Source organism: Coenobita brevimanus, chromosome 44 (genome assembly GCF_032717465.1).
Source record: "Coenobita brevimanus isolate Jiangsu-jjx chromosome 44, ASM3271746v2, whole genome shotgun sequence".
Classification (NCBI taxonomy): Eukaryota; Metazoa; Arthropoda; class Malacostraca; order Decapoda; family Coenobitidae; genus Coenobita; species Coenobita brevimanus.
Window position 1 is genome coordinate 1,876,402 of NC_136997.1, and position 13,460 is coordinate 1,889,861.

General features: G+C 38.0%; 2 protein-coding genes across 2 annotated transcripts; both read left to right on the forward strand.

Annotated features, from left to right (window-relative positions):
* The first annotated feature begins 8,485 nt into the window (after positions 1 to 8,485).
* Positions 8,486 to 8,842, forward strand: LOC145398209 (uncharacterized). The gene has a single exon (XM_080271163.1). The coding sequence runs from the start codon at positions 8,486 to 8,488 to the stop codon at positions 8,840 to 8,842; it is 357 nt and encodes a 118-aa protein (XP_080127289.1).
* A 352-nt stretch (positions 8,843 to 9,194) lies between these two features.
* LOC145398210 (uncharacterized) lies at positions 9,195 to 9,929 on the forward strand. Its single transcript, XM_080271164.1, has one exon. The coding sequence runs from the start codon at positions 9,195 to 9,197 to the stop codon at positions 9,927 to 9,929; it is 735 nt and encodes a 244-aa protein (XP_080127290.1).
* Positions 9,930 to 13,460: the final 3,531 nt, after the last annotated feature.

Genomic DNA, 13,460 nt, shown 5'->3' on the forward strand with positions numbered 1-13,460 from the left:
AGGTCGTTACTCGTCCTTAAAGTTGTCCTTAAGTAAATTCAAACAAGTCTCATAGGGTTAGGTGAACCGTAACTTAACCTTAACTAACCTAACTATTGCTCTTCTATCTCCTAGCTAATCCCCCTTTGAATTGGCCAATTCTTAAAGGTTACTTAGCTAGGGAGGTCGGACAGCAGAATGACGACAAGCCGCTTTTCTGTAGTTGCCTGGGCTGTCAAGCGTCCTTGAGTTCATATGTACAAGGTAACTCGATGAGGTCTAGGAGCAGAGTGCAAAATCGCTGAGGTCTAGGAGCAGAGTGAAGTGGCAAGGCAAGCCTCTATCTCCCTTATAGAATGGTAGAGGTGCCAACCATTAGTTAATTACTATGCTAAATACAGTTAGATTACATTATGATATATACAAGGCAAATCTAACAAATTAATCTTAGTTTTAGTTAAACTAAAGTAAAACCAAATATTCCCTTTAATGATGTGAATATCTTAAATCCACATCTGCTTTACATGAAGACCTTTTCATCCTCGCCACGTCATCTAGCGCGCAGACGCAGTTTAGATTAGTGGAAATTTCCATTTAATTACATGTATTTACAATATAGTTGTCCACGAAGGTTACACAGAGTAGCATTTAATTTATTAATAATAAGAATTACTAAACAGAACGTAATTTCTGGGTCATAAAAACCACATGAGCAGGTGACAACGATCTCTGGTTTTCCTCTGCTTCTAACCAGAGACGACTATTTTAAGAGTAGAGAGCGCAACTGCTCTAGGGGAAAATATTTCCCACAATGTTGTTTACATATTTGTCACTTGAGTCTACAATCTTCCTTTTTCTTAGTCCTGTTGTTTTTGTACCCTTTTCTTACTTGTAATCCCAATACATTGTAAAAAAAAAAAAAAAAAAAATGGCTCCTCTTTTCCTCTGATCTTTCTTCGTTGTTTGTTTTTGCTTCTTCCCTCGTTTCCTTTAGTGATCCCCATTCCTTCCGAGTTAGGCATCTTTTTATCCACAGTTTTTAAATTCTCTTTTCTTCCCAAGAGTTTGGTAGCATTTTCTAATATTTCCTCTTCAGTGTTCACACTTTGGAAGGTTACTTTCACAGCGCATGACTTTTTCTCTCACATTTCCCTAGCCTTTTGTGTTGCTCTATATCTTCATCACATATATCCTCTAATACTTTCTTCAGTATGCTGATTATATTTACCATCTCCTTTTTGTCTCTTGAGACTCAGTTTCTTATTCTTCTTCATTTATACCGGTGATTACTAGTTTTGTTGATATCTGCTGAAACTTTGACCAGTTTTGGGTTGTTTTTAACGATTTCTTTCACTTCCTTTCTTATGTTTTTTCTTTGACATTTGTTTCTAGGTCTTTCCTTCACCATATCACCATACGTAGTTTGAACTTCATCTTTGCAATTTCTCATAATTTCGTTCATCTGGGTTATCTTCTCTTCAGTATCACTGTTTTGGTATATCAGACTGCTTGGTTGCCTATCTCTGAATCATTTCTGAACTTCTCCATATTACTCTCATGGTTGACAACTGTACTCGCCATTTCACTAGTCTTCTTTGTAAGTGCATCTACCTCAACTGACAGCTCATCTATTGTTGTGTCTTTTTTGTTTAATTCCTTGACTATTTTTTTTTTTCCCTTCAGCATGCAGAGTTCCTTCTTAATTTCATCTGTCTCCATTTGAAAAGTTTTCTCCTGTTTATTTACTTTCTTTATTTACTGCATGTTTCCATTTCGACCAGTTCTGGGTAGAAATCTTCATCCCATTTTCTACCTTTATCCCTTCTCTTAACTCCTTCCATATTTACGTTACTAAAGATAGCACTCATCTTGCAGATAGTTCTCACTTAGAAAGATAACTTTTACTTACAAATTTGCATCTCCTTGGTACACGCCTGGTGATAAAGACGGCACCCAGCTGACGTTTATGTTGTATCAGCGGATTCCCATGAATTCAATGAACTGGATGTATTCAGTTACCGGTACTTGGACAACACTTTGTTTGTTTATACTTTTTCTACTATATTAGAACATCACTCAATTTAACCTAGGACAGAACTCGACTCAAAGATATTATTAGGTGTGGCCAGTACTGGCCAGCAGTTGCTAGTATAATTGGAGCGACCCAATGCATGTCCTCTCTCGCCGATGTGTGTAATTCACCGGGTCGGTCAGGATCACTTGGTCGTGATGGTCAGCTTTTACCCTCCCGGAAGGGAGCTGAGAGCTCATATAGTCCGATCTAAGGGCAAGGCTGTGACCTTCACACACGCACACACCCGTCCCCTTGCTCAAGGGGGACAGTAACCACCCACTTCGTCAGTGAAACTTTTCGCAACCTAAGCGAGGCGCGAACTCCTGTCCACCAGTTGGCAAGCGGGAACGTTACCACTGCACCAGCGAGCGGTGTAAAATAAATTAAATATTGCGAGGATTCGAACCAGCGCTTGCAACTGCGTGAGTACACCAGCTTACCAAGTGAGCGTGTGTGTGTGTGTGTGTGTTCTTATCTAATTGTTCTTAACTGATTGTATCTTTACAGGAATGAGTCAAGCTCGTACTGTCCCGTGTATTAAACTAGTTTTATCATACATATCCTTAAATTTATGAATAGTTTTAGCACACACTGTTTCATTCGGTAGTCCATTCCACTGATCAATTGCCCTATTTAGGAAACAATTTCCTTACGTCTTTAACGTCTCTCTTTTTATGTAGTTTTTTTCAGTGCCCTGTTGCTGATGCTTCCCCATAGGTTATATACTAATTTATGTCTGTTTTTCACTGAGATGCATTTATACAGCAAAATCATGTCTCCTCTTTTCCTTCTCTCCTGTAGTGTTGGAAGATTCAGTTTTTCTAGTCTTTCTTCCTGGCTTAGATCCCTTAAGCTTGGTAACCATCTTATAGCTGCCCTTTGTACGTTTTCAATCTTATCTATGTGTTTTTTGAGTTAAGGATTCCTGACAACTGATGATTACTCCAGAGTTGGTCTGATGAATGATGTTATCTTTCTCAGGATGTCTTCATTTATATATGTGAATGCTATTCTCATATTAGCGAGGAGTGTATACATGTTACGTACCTTCTCACTGATGTGGTCAGCCGGAGACAGCCTGTTATTGATAATCACACCTAGGTCCTTCTCTCTTTCTGATATGTGTAGGGTTGAACTTCCTAACTTATCCCAATCTGGTCTTTTTTTATTTTTACCAAACTTAATTACATGACACTTGTTGACATTAAATTCCATTCGCCATTTATTGCTCCATTCATGAAGTTTATTTAATTTTTCTTGTGGCTCTCTTCAAGAATCTCTGTTAGTAATTTTCCTTTGTATTTCTGCATTATCAACAAACACTTAGAAAGCTTCCATTTCCAGTGTTACTGTCTGTGTCATTTATATATACTAAAAACATAACTGGTGCCAGCACTGATCCCTGTAGAACTCTGCTCGTCACTTCCTTCCATGATGAGTAATTTCCCCTTAGTACTGTTCTCATTTTTCCCTTTTCTGAGAAAATTCTGCATCCAACAGTACAGACTGCCTTGGATTCTTCCTTGATGGTACAATTTCCATTAAAGTCTTTTGTGCGGTTCTCTGTCAAATGCTTTCTTGAAATCTAAATCGATACTGTCCATCCATCCTACTCTTTTCTGTAATGTTTCTGTAACTCTATCATAGTAGCTTAAATGATTAGTAACACATGATTACCCTTTCTAAAACCGAACGGCCTTTCTATTATCATACTGTGTTCTTCTAGATGGTTCACCCAAACTTTTCTTATCAGCTTTTCTCGTATCTTACAACACTGGTCAGTGATACTAGTCAGTAACTGAGTTGATTCTATTCCCTTTCCTGACTAGGGAAACAATGTTTGCTTTCTTCCAAACATCACGTAATTTAACTTGACCTAACGGTTCCTTGAATATTAAATATAATTGTAAATGTCATATTTATTATGTGCATGCCATTATATGCATACTCAGTATATATTAGTGTTAAAAACTGTATCTTCATTTGTAGTTTGGTGACACCGTGCAAAAGGTGCACTTCAATCGTTTGCAGTTTGTCTACAAATCTGAATTTGTTTTAATATGTTTTGCGAACGGCCACCTCGTCACAGACTCACAACCACAGACTCGAGGCGAAGATGACAGGTGACCGAGGTACAGTATCATATTTCAGTATATCTATAGTATTCTGTTACATGTATGCTTGTAGTACAGTATGTGAATGATGTATCATGATATTAAGACTTAGTTGAAGAAGACCTAATCTGTTTGATTACTGATTTATGCAATTATAAGAAATTAAATGTTTGAGCTTGTTTCTTAGACAAAGGAATTATTACTTTTCAGTTTTACAGGAATGACTGGGATTGAACAGAATACAAGAAATAAAAATGCCAAGAAAGAATCCTGGTAGTTTCCCTGTAAAGCCCCTTGACTTGGCCCTCTGAGACAGTAAAACTCGTCCCTCAGAGTAAAACTCGTCCCTCATAGTAAAACTGCAAGCACAGCACATGGAGGCCTGCAGTATGAACAAAGAATGAGGCGACCACAAGAACTCCTGCTATCAACAAAAGCAACAGATGGGTGCAGAGGATTTCCCTGATGAATGCGCCAATCCCTGATGAATAAAAGATTCCTGGTTGCCTGACAATGACTTCTAGGACTTCTTTGTGCAAGTTGCTGACACTGCAGAACTGGTCTGTGCTCACCACTGAAAACTCTTCATTCTCCAAGTTTCACCTACAGCCAGAGGGAACTTTTGACTACAAATAAATTGAATGTTAGTATCGAGTTCAAATTAGGTACAGTATAATAATAGTTGCAAAATGAGTTATACTGAGCAAGCTGTAAGTAAGCTGCCCCAGTCTACTGGGGCAAATGAGGAAGCCAATGACTGTCTCCAGTCTACTGAGGCAAATGAGGAAGTGAAGAGTACCAGACAAAGGTTTTAACAGAGAAAGGACATGAGTACCAAATAACACAGTGTTCAAAGAGGTTAGCATCATCAAGGCAAGCATGGACAAAAGTAGTAAAGGAAATATTGTCAGGTATGAATCATGTAAGCTTGGATCAGCTTAAAGATCATGCAAATGCAGAACAGGTGCATTTTAATGAAGTAGTAAATACTTTTCATATGTTAATGGAAGCAGATCCAAGCTTACAAGTAAAATTGTCACAGGAGTTAGTGGAAGAAAAAGAAGTGCACACCACCTGTATAATGAGAATCGACAACAAACTAAATGAATTGATGCAGAACACAGAATCAGTAAGTAAAGCACCCAAGGATGCACAGTCTGTTAGGTCACAAATTAGTAAAACATCCAAGTGCTCACAGTGTGTTAGGTCACAAAGTACTAAAACTTCAAGGCACTCTCATTGCACTAGCAGATCTTATTCAAGCACCACAAAAAAAGAACAGTTAAATGCTAAACTAGCTAGGTTAAAAGTTGAGCAGCAGTTTCAAGAAATGGAAATAGAACATCAGAAATTCTTGCAAGAAAAGGAATTAGAGTATCAAAAGCTTAAGCAAGAAAAGGAACATGAGTATAGACGATTAGTTTTAAATAAAGATCTAGCTGCTAAACTAGCTAGGTTAAAATTTGAACAGCAGTTTCAAGAAATGGAAATAGAACATCAGAAATTCTTGCAAGAAAAGGAATTAGAGTATCAAAAGCTTAAGCAAGAAAAGGAACATGAGAATAGACGATTAGTTTTAAATAAAGATCTAGCTGCTACTCGAGCTGAGCTAAATGCTGTAAATTCAGTGGAAGATCCTTTAGATTTGCCTGAGATTGATGATGAGCTAGATAGTAAAGAATAGCATCTTCAAAAATTCTTTGAATCACAAGGACTGACAGAAGGCGAGACAATCAAACCTAGCGTATCAGAACCGAAAGTGAGTGTCAAAGATTCATCTGTTTCTGCCATGGGTGAATTATAGAGAGAGAAGTGTCCAAATTAAATCAGACTTTCTTGCAGGTGAGTCCAAAGCTCAATCCACATGCTAAGAGTTTTGAACCAGAATCAAAATTAAAAGTCACAGGCATCAGGTAAGCATGATACACCAAGTCAGCCAGTGGACATGAATATATTAAAAAGTGTGGTAGATATTTTGTCATCCAAAAACTGCCTTGCCCTGAGATTTATTAGAGTTTCCATCCTGGATAAAGAATTTTGAAATATTCATAGAGTCGCGAGTCACCAATCCAGCAGAGAAACTTTTCTACCTAGGAAGATACACTGATGGGGAAGCCAAGGAAGCTATTAGAGGACTTTTGTGTATCCATAATGAAGAAGCTTTCAGTAAGGCTAAAAGTATACTGAAAGACAGATTTGGGAATGAGTTCACAGTTGCAAATGCTTACAGAAGAAAACTGAATGAGTGCCCAAAGATCTCAAATACTGATGGTCAAGCACTACAGAAAATATCTGACTTCTTGCAGAACTGTTTGACAATAATGAACTCAACAGATTCCCTTAATGTTCTAAATGATACTCAAGAAAATAGCAAAATCTTACAGAAGTTACCCCCACCTTTAATTGATAGATGGAATTCAATAGTCCACACCTGGTTCTCCACACGCATAGAATACCCTCCATTTTATGCCTTTTGTCAATTCATAGCAGATGAGACAAAGAAAGCTTGTCATCCAATCTCATCCTATAGTGCAGTAATGGCAAGGAGTCAAAGGCATAACATAGCTCCTTCAAAGGGAAAGAAGGAAGGTAAAGCAGAAACAAACAGATTTGGGGTAAAAAGTCTTGTAGCCAACACAACTGGAGTGAAAGAAACAGAGGCACAAAAGAATCAAAGGGACAAGAAATAAAGGGCTCAAAAGGGCAAGGATGACAATAATCAAAACATCAAAAGGCCTCAGTGTATCTACTGCAAAGAAGAACATGAACTGGACACATGTAAAAGGTTCAGTGAGCTTAGCAATAAGGACAAGGTAGAATATGTACAGAAATCATTTATCTGCAGGGGTTGTCTAAAGTATGGACATATAATGAACAACTGCAAAAGAAGGAAAGTATGTACAGTATGTAAGAGACGTCATCCAACATCTCTTCATGAAGCCATACTTGAAAGAATCAAAGAGAAGGAAGCTGAGAAATCACAACAGTCCAAGACAACAGAGGACAATGCTGTCTCAAATAGAATTAAAATCAACAGGTTATTTGTAGGAGATACACACAGCATGATTGTTCCAGTGTGGCTGTACCACAGCAGTAATGCATCAAACAGAGTCTTGGTTTATGCTTTATTAGATGATCAGTCTGATGTTTGTTTTATTAAAGGGACTACTCTAGATAAAGTAACTGGACCACAAGTACACCTGCAGTTGGCTACTGTGATGGGAGAAGATACTGTGCTTTGTACCAAAGTACAAGGGCTTGTGGTAAAGGGAATTTATGAACAGAAAGAAATGTTCCTTCCCAATACATACTCTTGAGAACATCTACCAGCAAGACGAGATCAGATACCAAGACCCGAGACTGCAAACAATTGGCCTCATTGGAAAGGAATAGCAGACAAACTGATGCCATATGACTCTAACATAGAAATTGGTCTCATCATAGGACTCAGCTGTACTAAAGCACTGAAGCCAAAGGAAATTATCCCAGGAAATGAAAACGATCCCTTTGCTAGAAGGACAGAGTTAGGATGGGGTATAATAGGAAAGGTCTGTAGCGACAGAAGCACAGAAGATAGCATTGTACAGGTACACAGAACTATGGCCCAAGAAGTCGTCATCAATAATGAAAGGAAAGTTAGCTTCCTAGTTGTTCCAACTCAAGTAAAGGAGGTTGTCAACCCATAGCAAATCAAGAAAATGTTTGAGCTGGACTTTAATGACAGACAGACAGATGACGTTCCCATCTCATATGAAGACAAACTATTCATGATAAAAATGAAAGAGGGAGTATACAAGCCAGAAGAAGAACATTATGAGATGCCACTTCCTCTCAAGAATGAAAATGTCAGTTTGAAAACAACAAAGACTTAGCTGTTTACAGACTAGATAGACTGAAAAGAAAGCTAAAAAACGACAAGAAATATTATCAAGATTATGTGAAGTCTGTGCAAGACATGATAACACATGGGTACGCAGAAGCGGTTCCAGCCAAGGAGTTAGCAAGAGCAGATGGGTTTGTGTGGTACGTACCTCATCATGGGGTGTATCAACCAAAGAAACCAGGCAAGTTAAGAGTAGTATTTGACTGCAGTGTTAGCTACAAGAAACAGTCACTAAATAGTCACTTATTACAAGGACCAGATCTCACAAACAGTCTCATTGGAGTGTTATGCAGATTTCGCTAAGAAGAGGTAGCATTTGTATGTGATATTTCTGCAATGTATCATCAGGTGCATGTGTCTCCTGTACACAAGGACTTGCTACGCTTTTTGTGGTGGAAAAACGGAGATCTGGACAAAGAAGTGATTGAATATAGAATGACTGTGCATTTGTTTGGAGCTACTTCATCACCAAGTGTTGCAATTTTCACATTAATGAAAACAGCTGATGATAATGAGCTTGAGTTTGGATCTGATGCAGCTAAGTTTGTCAAAAATGATTTTTATGTAGATGATGGGTTAAAGTCTGTACCTACTGCAGCTGAAGCTATCCAACTGATTAATAGCAATAAGGCAATGTGCATGAAAGGAGGCTTCAAGTTTCTTAAGTTCTTGTCCAACAGCAAGGAGGTACTGGCAGCCATCAGTCCAGAAGAAATGGCAGGAAGCAGCAAGAGCTTGAATCTAAGCAAGGACTCACTGCCCATTGAGAGAACACTTGGAGTAGAGTGTTGAATCTGACTCATTTCAGTTTAGGATCACTTTAAGTAGTAAGCCTGTAACAAGAAGATGTATTTTATCAACTGTAAGCACCATATTTGATCTCTTAGATTTAGTACCTCCCTTCATTCTAAATGGAAAAGTTGGGATGATGCTGTACCAGAAAACATGAAGTCAAGGTGGGAACAGTGGGGAAATGAGCTGCACTTGTTGGAGCAAGTGAAGATACCAAGATGTTACAAACCTGAAGCATTTGGAGAAATTAAAGCAGTTGAATCATTTCTCAGATGCTAGTCAGGAAGGCTATGGACAGTGCTCTTACATAAGATTGATTAATGACAAAGGTCAGATGCATTGTGCACTTGTAATGGCAAAATCAAGAGTAGCACCACTTAAAGCCATCACTATTCCAAGGTTAGAGCTTGCGGCAGCAGTTGTGTCAGTAAGAGTTCACACAATTCTGAGAAGACAGCTGAATTACCAAGATGTCAAAGAAGTATTTTGGACTGATAGCAAAGTAGTACTAGGCTATATCTGTAATAATGCTAAGAAATTCCATGTGTATGTTGCAAACAGAGTTCAACAGATACGAGATGAAACATCACCAGCACATTGGAAGTATGTTGAAACAGAAAATAACCCAGCTGACTATGCATCACGAGGCATGCCAGTACAAGCCATGATTCACAGTTCTAAGTGGTGGAATGGACCAGACTTTCTTTGGCAATCGCTTGACACACCTCAAGCATCAGTAGATGACTTCGTTGTTGCAGAAGATGATCCTGAAGTGAAGAAAGTTGTATCATGTCTCACAGAAGCTCAAGAGCCATCATCATTCCTAGACAGACTGAAGTATTTCTCTGATTGGCATTGTGCAACCAGAGCTACTGCGGTATGTCTCAGACTTCAGAAAATATTCAGAGACAAAGAGCAAAGTAAGCAAAATGTCAAAACAGCTAAACAAAACTTTGACAAGTCTGAGTATACTCCTGAGACTGCAGCAGAACTGAGAGAAGCTGAAAATGAGATACTGAAACCAGAAGAGCAAATATGCACAAAGACAGAAAGCACCCAGCCATATTACCAAAGAAATCACACATAACTGATTTGTTGATTTGTTACTACCATAAAAAAGTACATCATCAAGGTAGAGGCATCACACTAAATGAGATTAGAGGATCTGGATATTGGATTATAGGAGGATCTTCTCTAGTAACTAAGCACATTTCCAGGTGTACCATTTGTAGAAAGGTTAGAGGAAGTACACAGGAACAAAAGATGGCAGATCTTCCTACAGATAGGTTAGAACCTACTGCTCCTTTTACTTATTCTGCTGTTGATTTCTTTGGACCCTTTTTTATTAAGGAAGGACGTAAGGAACTGAAAAGGTATGATGTATTGTTTACTTGCATTACTTCGCGTTCAATTCACTTAGAAACAGTCAACACTATGAACACAGACTCATTCATCAATGCCTACCGTCGCTTCATAGGACGGAGGGGACCTATACTTCAGTTGAGATCTGATCAGGGTACAAACTTTGTTGGTGCTAGGAATGAGTTGTTGACATGTTTAAAAGAAGTGGACCAATAGAAAATAAGAACAGAACTATTGAAAGATCATTGTGACTGGATAGAATTTAAATGAATGTACCACATGCAAGTCATATGGGTGGCGTATGGGAGAGACAAATATGTACAGTGAGAAATATACTTTCAGTATTGCTCGATCAGCATGGGTCTCAGTTAGATGATGAATCTTTAAGAACTTTCATGAAGCTGAGTCTGTAATAAATGGTCGTCCTCAAACTGTTGACACACTGAACTCTCCTGAGCACATAGAACCACTGACACCCAATATGTTATTGACCATGAAATCTAAAGTTATACTACTTCCTCCAGGCAGCTATGACAGGGTAGATGCGTATTCAAGGAAGCGCTGGGGTAGGGTGCAGTACTTAGCAAATGAGTTTTGGTCTAGATGGAAAAGGGAGTTTTTGCAGTCTCTCCAATTGAGAAATAAATGGGTAAAGCCACATACAAATTTGCAAGTAAATGACATAGCGATTGTAAAAGAAGAGACTTTGGCAAGAAATAATTGGAAGTTGGGAAAAATAGTAGAAACCCTTCCTGATGAAGACTGTCATGTAAGAAAGGTCAAGGTAATGAGGTCAGACTCAGAGTTAGATAACCAAGGTAAACGTACACAAGCCATCACCTTCATTGAAAGACCAATTCACAAACTCATTTTGTTAGTTGAAGCAGAGTGAGACCGGGGTATCCCCACCAAAGAGCCTACCTAAGTGCCAAAACTGTGCCAAAGTGTTTTCTTCCTCATAGTATTAGTATTAATTTTTTACTTTTATACTCATTAGAATATAAGGTAAATTACTCTCACAATTTAGGGGAGCCATGTAAATGTAATATTCATTATTTGCATGCCATTATATGCATACTCAGTAAATATTTGTGTTAAAAACTGTATCTTCATTTGTAGTTTTGTGACACCGTACAAATGGTGCACTTCAACCGTTTGCTTGTTTACAAATCCGAATTTGTTTTAATATGTTTTGCGAACGGTCACCTCGTCACAGACTCACAAGTCACAACCACAGACTCAAGGCCAAGATTACAGGTGACCGAGGTACAGTATCACATTTCAGTATATCTATAGTATTCTGTTACATGTATGCTTGTAGTACAGTATGTGAATGATGTATCATGATATTAAGACTTGGTTGAAGAAGACCTAATCTGTTTGGTTACTGATTTATGCATTTATAAGAAGTTAAATGTTTGAGCTTGTTTCTTAGAGAAAGAAATTATTACTCTTCAGTTTTACGGGAATAACTGGGATTGAACAGAATACAAGAAATAAAAATGCCAAGAAAGAATCCTGGTAGTTTCCCTGTAAAGCCCCTTGACTTGGCCCTCTGAGACAATAATGGTCTGCTTAGCTCTTCTGCACATTATGTAGACCCAACCTAAAATTTCTTCAGGGCCATATGCTTCTTTCCCTGATTTACATAACTCTTCCTGTACTTCTTTTTCTGATATTTGTATATCTGGTAATATGTGTGGGCATGCATGTTCCATATCATCTCTTTCAAGATTATTTTCTTCTGTAAAACTGATTCGAAACTTTTATTTAGTGTTTCACAAATATCTTTCTTTTTGGACGGATGATCCCCTCGTCAGTAATGGACTGTATTTTATCTTTAACTTTGGTTTTGCTTCGGATGTAGCTGTAAAATAGGTTGATCACTATTTTTGTTTATAATGTCTTCCTCAAACTGTCTTTGAGCCTCTCTCCTTATTCCTGTATAATCATTTTCTACCTGTTTATAGCTGTTATGTGCCCTCTTACTATTGTGTCTTCTGTATGCATTCTACAGCAAATCTCTTTTTTCTTTTGATTTTTTACATTCTGTATTAAACCACTTCTTTATTTTACATCTGTTTCTTTGTTCTCTGGGATGTAGTTATGGACTCCTACTCATGAAATTCAAAGAATTTTCTATCTATAACATTTAAATCTTGTCCTCTAAGCTCTTTTTCCCAATCTGTTTCTAAAAAATACTTCTGTAGGTCATGGTAGTTGCCGTTTTTGTAGTGTAGGCTCTTTTTCTTACTCTCATTCCTGTTAACTATGCCATATGCAATCCTGAAGTTGCAATAGATAATCGCTTTTGCCGAATGAAGGGTGATACATTATACTGTCAATATAATTTTCTTGCTAGTAAATATAAGATCTAGTACTGATGGATCATCAAGTCCTCTTTTTCTGGTGTTTTCCTTTACATGTTGTGTTAGGAAAAACTCCTGCACAAGATCCAGGAGCTTTTGATTCCAACAGCTTTCATGGCGTCTCTAGATTACTCCAATTTCTCTTTGTATTGAAATATGTTAATATAATTCTTTTAGATTCCTCCTCCATTCTATGTAGTGATGCTCTTAAACCCTGAATTGTGTGTGTGTGTGTGCCTTAATTCACAGCCGAATATTATTCCTATGATATATGAATCTTGCTGAAAAGTAGACGTGGACTAGGTTTTTTAGATCGTGGTGAGACCCCATGTTATTATGATTTTATGATTAACATAAGAAGTGTTACTGGAGAGTAATGTATAGTCTGTCAGTAAAAGGAGACCATTCTTATATTCAATACAAGTGCTTAGCGGCCTAATCGGACCACTAAGCGCTTGCTTCTGCCAAGGACACTTGGGCTTTGTCCTTGATTTTAACTCTTAAAATACTTTCATGTATGTTCACATGATAAAAAAACTGAGGTGAGGCAGGATGGAGAAAATTATTTCATTGTTGAATACAGCAGGAATCCTTAATGAAATAGTAACGCAATGAGCAGTAACTGCCCTAAAATATATTTGTGATGGCAAAACGTAGATAACAATCCTTTGGTTGCCAGCCAAAGACAGTGTTCATGACTGATATCACAGACACATGGAGAAGCATAGGAAGTGACTGGTCGTGGAGCTTCAAGGAAGAGACAAAGAACAATAACCAGCATCTTTGTACGTTCATTCATCTCGATACGGAAAATTCGACAAACGTACGTGGCGTGCTTGAAGACGAACATTAAAACAGGGATGGGTTAAACAATACTACCTGCCACA

Coding starts and splice junctions, on each gene's coding strand:
- LOC145398210 (XM_080271164.1), top strand. CDS start 9,195: ATGGCAAAATCAAGAGTAGCACCACTTAAAGCCATCACTATTCCAAGG.
- LOC145398209 (XM_080271163.1), top strand. CDS start 8,486: ATGACTGTGCATTTGTTTGGAGCTACTTCATCACCAAGTGTTGCAATT.